We start from the raw sequence: 10,664 nt of genomic DNA on the forward strand, positions 1-10,664 counted from the left end.
TATATATATATATATATATATATATATATATTCAATTAAATAGTCAATGGACACTAAGCAGTCCTTTTTGAAGATGGCTAATAAGAACCCTGAGTCATCGTCACTAGCATAGCTAGAATGTGTACCACCCGGGGTTGCCCTTCCATTTGCTGCCCCCGGACCCCTCAAAATACACATATTGCCTGCAGCAGACCCAAAAGTGGTACCTCTTTAAAAGTGTCACTCAGGGCGGATTGCTCCTACTGCCGCCCCCACCAGCTACGCTAGTGGTCATCATCATCATCATCATCATTATCATTTTACTGTCCACTTTCCCGTCCTTGCATCGTTCAGACAAAATTTGTTTTTTGGCAGATTTTCTAAGGTTGGATACCCTTCCTGTTGCCAACTCTCATCAGTTTCCAAGCGAGGTAATATTTCCCTGTAGTCAAACATGTTTTCACAGAAGCTTGAAAATGATGAACATTGCATGTATGACAGTGAAGCTCAGTTACAACTATCACATGATATTACGACAAGGAAGCAAACACCCACCACACATGTACATATGACCTACTTTATCTTGAAAAGCCAAGGCACTTAGTCATATATATAAAAAGAGTAGGATACATTCATGGCCTTGGGAATTTGCATAATTTAAACAAAAGTGAGCCAAGAGAATAACTCGGAGTGGCCTGTGGCATGCTTATATTGTTGTTGTTGTTGGCACTCCGTCGCTTACAACGTCGAGGGTTCCAGTTGATCCGATCAACGGAACAGCCTGCTCGTGAAATTAACGTGCAAGTGGCTGAGCACTCCACAGACACGTGTACCCTTAATGTAGTTCTCGGGGATATTCAGCGTGACACAGTGTGACAAGGCTGACCCTTGGAATTACAGGCACAACAGAAACAGGAAGTAAGAGTGAGAGAAAGTTGTGGTGAAAGAGTACAGCAGGGTTCGCCACCATCCCCTGCCGGAACCTCATGGAGGTTTAGGTGTTTTCGCTCAATAAACATGCACAACGCCCGGTCTGGGAATCGAAACCGCGAGTCCGCTGCCCTAACCACTGGGCCATTGCACCTCCTCTGGCATGCTTATATGTGAGCAACATAGACAAGTACATCATCATCACCCTCATCAACATTTAATATCCATTTTCCATGCTGGCTTGGGTTGGACAGGTTGACAGGAACAGGCAAAGCCAGTGGTCACACCAGGTTTCATTGTCAGTCTTGGCTCGGTTTCTGCAATTGGATGCCCTTCCTAATGCTAACCACTTCACAAAGTGTACCAGGTGCTTTTTATGTGACACCAACACCAGTGATTTCTACATGGTACCAGCAGGCACATCAATGCTTTTTACATGGCACCTTGGTTGTAGGATCTCAATTCTGTTGTGGTGGGCAGATCTTATTGAGTATAGCAATGCGCCACATCTCTCAGTCTTCTGACATCTACATTATAAAGCTCTTGAGATTGATCTTCAATACTTCATCCCATGTCTTCCTGAGTCTCCCTCTTCCACAACTTCCCTTCACTTTAAGTGATTGGCACTTCTTTACGCAACTAAAATGTATGATACATAAGGCCAGTCTCAAAATGCTGAGCCTTATGATGGAGATAACAGTGGACCAAAATGAGTATTGCACAACTGTACTGAAGAAGACCTGCGCACCATAACAGAATTGGTGTCCTAAAACGAAAGTGCCATGTAAAAAGCATTGGCGTAGGTGCTGGTGCCATATGAAAAGTATTAGTGCTGGTTCCACACAAAAAGCACAGGTGATGGTGCCATGTAAAAAGCACCCAGCATATTCTGTAAAGCCGTTGGTGTTATGAAGGGCATCCAGCTGTAGAAACAAAGCTGAGACAGACTATGGAACCTGGTGCGACCCCTAACCTGGTCAGTTCCTGTCAAGCTGTCCAACTCATGCCAGCATAGAAAACAGACATAGAATGTTGATGATAATGAAGATGATGATGATACATGCCTATTCATATAGATGTAAGTTTACCAAGCATTAAGTTTATTCATCATTATCATCATCATTTAACATCCATTTTCCATGCTGGTATGGGTTGGACAGTTTGACAGGAACTGGTGAACCAGTGCTAGTTTCAACAGGTGGAATCCCCTTCCTAATGCCAATCACCTTACTGTGTGTACTGGATGCTTTTTATGTGAGATCACCAAGTAACTTGCAAGACATGATTCTTCAACTGTGGGTGAATAGTATTGAGGGAGGTGAAGAGAGGTTAAAGTGTGATTGAGGGGAAAGAAATAGTGTTTTGTAGTAGAGGAGATACATAGCTACCTCAGTTGGAAAAGGAAAAGGAGGGAGGGAGGGGAGGGAGAGAGAGAGAGAAAAAGAGAGAGATGTTGGGATGCATCCTCAAGTTACAGGGAGAGGTACAGAGGATTGAATAGGGAGGGCAGGCAGGAAAGTTCATGAAAGTGCAAGAAAGAGAAAGATGGTGAACATAGATAGAGGAAGGGGTGTTAGGAAGGTGAGTTGTGAGGGAGAGAGACACATCAGGTAGAAACTGTGAGCAGGTGAGTTCATGAGAGTGGGAGACAAAGGGAGAAGGGAATGCAGCAGGTGGTAAACACAGGTGGAGGGTGTTAGGAAATGAATTGTGAGGGAAAGGGACATAGACATAAACAACATGCTTTTTGAACCTCATTTTTATTCAGATGGACAGGTTTTCTCAAGCACTGCAAATTACCAATAATCTCAATCCTTTGTTGTCTCCACAGTGAAACTCAACATCTGAAGATCATTTTTTACAACTTTGTCTCACATCTTCCTGGGTTTCCTTCTTCTGTAAATTCCATCCACATTTAATGATTAACACTACTTCATGCATCTGTCCTCATTCATGTGCATCACATTCCCATAACAATGTGGTCTTCTCTCTCGCACACTACATTTGAACCTTCTTTTGTTCAGTTTTTTTTTTTTTTCTATCAACACATTTACACATTGACTTACACACAAATTGACATTACTCATCCAGCAGAGCATGCTAGCTTCATTTCTTTCAAGCTTTAAGTCCTGAAGGAATACAGGAGTAATGTGAATACAAGCATGATGTTTAGCAAAACTTGCACCTTCTGGGTGCTGCCATATCTCGTGGGGTACTTGAGGGATTTCACTAAGGACTATTATGGCTCCGCTTGCCCTGAGGATAACACGAACCCCACAAGGATAGGCATTGTGAAAACTTTAGGCATGGTAAGAGGGGAACCAGAAGAGGCTAGTGTAACTTTGGGACCAAATCTAGATCAACCTGGAATACTGAATCAAACCATACCAGAGGCAAAACAAGGGCACATGACAATCCTGAGAGAAATACACACTCCTGTAGTGAAACAAAGTGGAGAAGAAAACATGTAACATGGTACAGCCTACTTTTCTCTGGTTGTGTGAAAACTAACATCTCCAAGATCTTCTTCCAGATTTTTGATAGGGATTTTCCTCTGCCATATAGGTATCATACTGCAATCATGCATACTGTGGTGCGTACTCCAATAAAGCCTTTGGCAGTAGAAACAACAAGAGAAGGGGGCATAATCAGGATACTAATGATACTGTCAATCTAGTTCATAAAATTTACAAAAAGGAAAGGTAACAATATGCATCCCTGGTGAAGTCCAATATTCACATTGAAAAGTTTCAACTTGGCACCATTTATCCAAACACAAATATCTGGGTATTTGCTTAGGGACTTTATGGGAACATGAAGTTGCCCATTAATCCCAAACTTCTGCAAAACTCTCTGCAATATGCAGTCATATGACTCTTTGAAGTTTACAAAGCAAGTGTACACTTCTTGGCAATATTCCCACAATTTCTTAAAGTCCTATCATAAAATGGATATGTGGTTGGTTGTACTGCATCCAGGACAGACGCTACACTGTTCTTTAGCAAGCTTGGGATTGACAGTTTCCCCATATCTCTTTTCCAGATACCTAGCGTAGACTTTATCAGGAAAGCTCAGCAAGAAGACTCCTTTATGATTTAAGTACTCTCGCATCTCCCTTTTTAAAAATTGAGATTATCACCATGGATTGCCATTGCTTTAGTGTCTTTCCAGATGTCCAAGCCACTTGGCATACATGAAGCAACCAGAAAATACTTCTATTTAAACCTTTTAACATCTCAGGTCGAATTTTATTTTCTTCAGTGGCCTTGCTACACTTGAGTGCTTTAACTGCCTTTATGACTTCAGTGTTACTAAGGTTAGTCTTTACTCGCTAGATAGCACCTTGTGTCCACCAGATTTTAACGTGATTGGATTTAGGAGATCAGCAAAATATTCTCTCCACTTCCCAAAGATACTCTTCTCTGTGGAGAGAAGAACCCAGCTGAGTTCTTAATGGCATGTATGGAAGAGAGCTTCTTGTTACAAAATCGGCAGATGGTCTACCAGAATACTTAATTGGCCAATTTAAAGCCAGAGCCCAGCTTGACTCTAGAGTCTTCTCATGACCTAGCCTTAGGTGTTTTTACTCTCTGCTACAACTTATTCTGCCTACACAAAAAGGGAAACTTGTTTCTATGACAAGCTTTGTAAGTCACTTTCTATTTTTAACCTCCTGGCTAACCAGGGAATTCTTTTGCCATCTGGCACCACACCAATACACCGTCATCCACAGCACTAGGCATATATACATATAGGTGGGCATGTCGAATACACACGCGCTTTTTTATAAGAAATCTCTAAGGATTCCTGTTTACAATATCGGAAATAACGCTTTTGTACTGTAGCGGGAATGACATTCAACCCTTTAGCATTTAAACTGGCCATTTCTGGCTCAAATATTTTGTTTTATGTTCAAACCAGTCAGATCCAGTTTCTTATGCGAACTCCACAATGTCATTCTAAAGATATACAACTGATAACACATGATTAATTCGAAATAATGTCAATATATAAGCATTATATTTGACAGAATAAAGTGAATGCTAAAGGGTTAAAGTTTCTCGGTATTTTATCGTTCATAGCAACGACAGTGTTTTGTGTGTGTGTACGAACAGGATAAAAGTTTTGTTTATCAAAAATCACAACCTTTTCCAGTGTTAGTCCCAAAACACTTTTCAAAATGTTAATCTTACCCCAAAACTCCTTTTTTAAAAATCCCATGTGGAAAAGCTATGGACATTACGATTCCACATTATATCATGATTCTACATTATAGCAAGAATCAGAGAACCATGTGTTTTATAGTAGAGGAGATACTGGAAAAGGAAAAGGAGTGAGAGAGGGGAGGGAGAGAGAAGATAGTGAAAATATGTTGGAATGCATCCTCAAGTTACAGGGAGGGGTACAGAGGCTTGAATAGGGAGAGCAGGCAGAGTCCGTCCCAGTTGAGCTGCTGGATGCAGGTGGAAAGAGCGAGAGAAAGTTGCAGTGAAAGAGTCAGCAGAGGTTTGACATTACCTTCTACAAGAATCACGTGGAGCTTAGGTGTCTCGCCTATAAACACTCACATCGTCCAGTCTGAGATTCGAACACGCGATCTCTCAACTACAAGTCCATTGGTCTATCCATTAGGATATGTGCCTCCCTTACGAAGGATAGCCACTTCATATAGGGTAGCATGTACCGATTGCCAAAACGATGAACAAATTGTCACGTTTCAATAAATGAAGATGATTTGGAATTTTTAAAACTCGTCCAGTACCATGAAAAAGAAAAGAATTATATTGATGGAAACACTATTTTGCCTACTCGTTAATAAAAAAGGTGAGGGGTAAAAAAAAACAACAACAAAAGGCTTAGTATTTCGCTGGGGAATAGGAAGAACTGTGCCGATGCATTCCTTACATCTATGGGGCGGGTGTTTATATTTTGAAAACTGAGCAAAGATGTGACTTGGAAAATAGAAATTTGGAGAAAAAAAATAATTCATGGATTTAGCTGTTATTTCTAGCATGATGAACGACCACATAGAGGCTTCCTTCATTTCTTCGGCTGGTCCACCAGCAATGCACGCATGTGAGAACGAGTTAGAAAACATCTGGAAGACGTTGCGGGCTGAGTTATTTCTGAATGCCGGCAGAGGAGGGGGTGATTTAAAGAAAAATTGAAATTTTGTAAAGTATAATTATTTCAAGAAAAATAATTTCAGTATTTCTCAGGTGGAATCCTAGAGAGAAAAATGTAAAGATGGGGGAAACAAAAATTTCGAAAAGTTGATTTTCTTTTAGGTGGACGGCGGTAGCGGTCAAAGATGCGATCTCGGTGATAAAAATGCAACATCCAAAAGAAATATTTGAAGTAAAAAACAAAAAAGAGGCGGTTAGGGAATTGGACAAATCTGCCGCTATCTATCTATTTATTTATTTGTCTGTCTGTCAATCAATTAATCATTCAGATCAATAATATCAACACTGTATTTAAAAAGGCGGTGTTTGGTAACTCCTATCTCACCTTCTCGGGGAAGAAAAACACCGAGAAATTGGGTATTTTTTTCTCCCCTTCATTTTTGTATTTTTCTGTTTCGATTTCATTCAACGGAATTTATAACTTTACCTCTAATTTTTCAGTTTTACTCCATCAATTCAGTACTTTTTTTTCCTTCCCCATGAGACAGAAATAATTATTCCGAAACTCCGTCTTTTGAAGTGATTATTATGTTTTCTAATCGACCAACTTCGTTTCAGCGACTTTCAAAATGGTAAAATGTTAGCGATCTGTCGGAGATTTTCTGGAGGTGATTTTCTTATTATTTCTAGAAATAATCAATTTAAACGATTCCTAAAACAACAAAAGGTAAGGGAAAAAGTCTTTCATTTTCAATTTTATTTATTTTCAAGACTGAAATGAGATGATTTAAACCTTTTTACTAGAAATCTTAATAATTAGATGTGAAGTCTCATCAATGTTAACAATTTTGTTGTCAGTATTTCGATTTTAATAGCTTTAAACATATAAATGTTTTTTTTTGTGTCAGTACCCCTTCTTTATAGGACAGTACCTTCAATTAGCAGCAATTAACTATTTGTAGCTTAATTAAAGGAGAAAATAAATGTTATTGTTACACGTTGGGTACCGAAGGACAACCAAGCAGAACTGGAACGACTCTAACTCAGATTATGTAAAAAGATTGTAAAGTTTAAAGTAAACACATACATACACACAGACATATATACATACATATACACGCATATACTTGTCATTATTCAGGGACTGACACAAAACGCACAACATAAGAAAATTTTAAAAAACGTGTTCAGAGGGAATTTCTCCACGGTCCACCAGCCTGCTAATAATAGCGGCCAAATCCCACGTTACAGTATTTAAGAAAGGATATATTGGATCGATAATGTGATCAGCCAAGGTGAAATAGAATTAGCATGTTTCTACATCACCGGTTTCGTTTTATTTCGTTTTCAATCCCGCATTTCTGTCCCTCAAGCAAAAGATCTCTCTCTCTCTCTCCCACACACACCTAAAAATAAGAGGTGCTGGTCACGGCTGGAATACTTTTTAGTACAGCTCGATCTGGTTGTCAACAAAACAGTCTAAAAAGTGGATTGGGAAATAGCTTCTTAGGTTTTTTAACTTGACGGAGGGAAAGCTTAATGTAGAAAGATAAACTACAACATCTTATTAAAAAAATTGTCATTTTAAATTAAAGAATATATTTTCTAAAAATGTATTTACAAGAGAAAAAAATAAATAGTAAAATAAAAAAAAGGGAAAAACGAAATGTTTTCTGTTGGTGAAGGGAGGCAATCATGTTAGTTGTTCAAAGGCAACGCACCGCCCGGTGCAGGAATCGAACCTACGACCTTGATATTTATGAAGCAAGCACCCCTAACCACAAAGGTAATGCACTTTCAGTAGGACATAGTGCTGTACAATTTTATTGTTGTTTAGCTCTAGCTCATTAATTACTAAACAAACCTCCAAGACACTGGCGCTGTTATGTTACCATTCAGACGGTGGATTTTAGACTACATTCCCTCCTTTTAAAGACAGTAGTATGATTTGGCTATTATTTCTAGCTAGTCGAGCGACGGTGTAGAAGCTCTATTCTCGACCAATCTGTGGATAGGTCGCTGTTATTCAACTCCAGTTAAACTTCGATCGAGCAAGCCTGTGACTAAAAGCATTCCATCTTTGACAAGTTTAAGATAACATTATTCACTGTATCCTATCATTTTAAAATTAGTATGGTATGACTTGAAAGAGAAATAGGTTGCTGTTAATCGAAAGATCACCGCTGTTTATAGAAGGTCTAGTGACCACATAATGATTTGTTCGTACGCTGGCTGACGTAAAAGTACATCGAGTTTGTGTACTTTGTATTAAATACAAATACACAGATCCTTTGGTAATGAACAGCTGACAAAATCATGGTAACAAATAAAATCCTATCAACGCATGATTTCTGTACAAAATTAACAAAATCTAAGATATTGTAGGGTTAGGCTCGGAGTCCTCTCAGGCGAATTTTGTGTGGAAGTGTAAAGAAAGCTGAATTATTTCCCTTTGTTCATATTGTTTTAATTAAATGTCAAACCGAAAGTGAACGAAAAAAAAAGCACTACATACATACATACATACATACATGCAGGCAGGGTTCTTCTGCATCGTCTGCTGAAACACATTGCACATTGTGTTCTCCCAGAAAGTCAATCTTGTTTTCGTGTGGGACACAGCACTGCTGATGTGATCTTCTCAGCTAGACAGCTTCAGGAGAAGTGTGTGGAACAGGGTCTGCATTTATATCACATTTTTGTCGATCTGAAAAAAAGCCTTCGATGCCGTTAATAGATTCTCTTTTATGCATGCATGCAGGAGAATCTGGATAAGCTGGGATTTTCAGAAAGAGAAATTGATTGACCGGTTGATTCATACAAGTCCAATCTGTGAATGGAACAGTAAAAATATGCAAGACTTTTCTCACGTTCCAAATGTGAATTTGTCTGTGTTAACTACATCTCAAAGATGGAGCCTTGTATCTTTGTTGGAAACCGGCTCCCACTTCAGTGGAAGATTCATAATAATTAAAAAATAAAAGAGACATACATACACACGTGTGTGTGTTTGTGTATGGTTTAAACAATCACTAGGAGAATTGTCATTTCATCTTAGTATGCAAAAACCAGCAATTTACCATGCATTTCCTCAAATTTTGCTGTGTCATTGAGGTTTAATTTAATTTGAGACAAAATTTGTGGAATCATTTTCAAGGGACAGTTTATGAAAGTCATTGTTGCTGTGATTTACCTTTTTCATAATTCACCACACCAAAGATAAAAACCATCACAAAAGATCAATAAAGAGATTGGTTTTTAGAGAGAAAGTAGCATCTCTTTTAAGTGATCATAGCATGAAACAGAGATTGGTCAAATTTAGAGTTTTTGTGGGGTAAAAAAAAGTTAAGTATTTTGGTGGCCAAAATTATATGCTAACTTAATAATGATTTCAAATTTTGGCACAACAGCAATTTCGGGGGCAAGAATAAGTCGATTAGATTGACTGTAGTGTTCAACTGGTACTTATTTTATCAACCCCAAAAGGATGAAATGCAAAGTCAACCTTGCTGGAATTTGAACTCAGAATGTAAAGATGGACAGAATACTGCTAAGTATTTTGAATTTTGACCAGCATGCTAACAATTCTGTCAGTTCATCACCTTCTGCAAACTTAATAATATTAATGCCTTATTTACTGATGAGATGGAAAATAAGTTAAAAGTGTGGATTAAAGAAACTTAATTTGATGGTGATTGAGTGAGTGAAGTATTTACTTGGAAGAAAAGCTAATTTTCCTTTCAAGCCTCTTGTGAGAGATACTCTTCGTATTTGTGATGATAGGGATATAAAGTCTACAGAATCTAATGGAGCAAGAGTTGGTTTGAATCTTTTAAACAATTGTTTGGGTACTGACAGGATTGTGAGGCAGCAAAGCTCCCAAATTAGGCAAAGTCACTGCAGAAAAATATCATGAGATTTTGTAGAAGAGTAATTTCTGTTGTCAACAGTTTTTTTTTCTGAAGACTTACATTACAGAGGAGGAAACCTGATTGTCAGGACATTTATCAGTGAAGGATAGGCTAATATTACTTTTTCTGTACCAAACCATAAGGTATTTGAAGTGAACCTCTGGGTTTTATTGTCATCATCATCTGGCATTTGTTTTCCATGCTGGCATGGGTTAGATAGCTTGACTGGAACTGGTAAGCTGGAGAGCTGCACCAGGCTCCAATCTGTTTTGGCTTGATTTCTACAACTGGATATAATATAATAATAATAATAATTATTATTATTATCATTATTATTCAGGACTATGCCTGGAATTGAACTTGGAATCTCGGGGTTTGTAGCCTGTGCTCTTAACCACTACACCATATGCCCATGGGCATATGGTGTAGTGGTTATGTATATATGACGGGCTTCTTTCAGTTTCCATCTACCAAATCCACTCACAAGACTTTGGTCAGCCCAAGGTTATAGCAGAAGACACTTACCCAAGATGCCACTCAGTGGGACTGAACCCAGAACCATGTAGTTGGGAAGCAAGCTTCTTACCACACAGCCACACTGTGTGTGTATGTGTGGTGCCCCAGCATGGCCACACCCAAATGGCTGAAACAAATAAAAGATTGTGTGCGTGTGTATCATCATCATCATCATCGTTTAACGTCCGCTTTCCATGCTAGC

General features: G+C 38.7%; 1 protein-coding gene across 3 annotated transcripts in view; it reads left to right on the top strand.

Moving 5' to 3' along the window:
* LOC106869892 (cytochrome c oxidase assembly factor 8) overlaps positions 1–10,664 on the top strand; it is a 29,157-nt gene that overhangs the window by 9,154 nt on the left and 9,339 nt on the right. The window contains exon 2 of one of the 3 annotated variants that reach the window (XM_014915815.2): positions 6,654–6,762. In XM_014915815.2, coding sequence (XP_014771301.1) covers positions 6,673–6,762 — 90 coding nt within the window. In that variant the 5' untranslated portion in view covers positions 6,654–6,672. Of the gene's footprint in view, positions 1–5,381; positions 6,763–7,719; positions 7,822–10,664 lie in introns of those variants that run through there. The other 2 variants (XM_014915814.2, XM_014915817.2) reach the window with 2 other exon arrangements.

Source organism: Octopus bimaculoides, chromosome 11, assembly GCF_001194135.2.
Source record: "Octopus bimaculoides isolate UCB-OBI-ISO-001 chromosome 11, ASM119413v2, whole genome shotgun sequence".
Taxonomy (NCBI): Eukaryota; Metazoa; Mollusca; class Cephalopoda; order Octopoda; family Octopodidae; genus Octopus; species Octopus bimaculoides.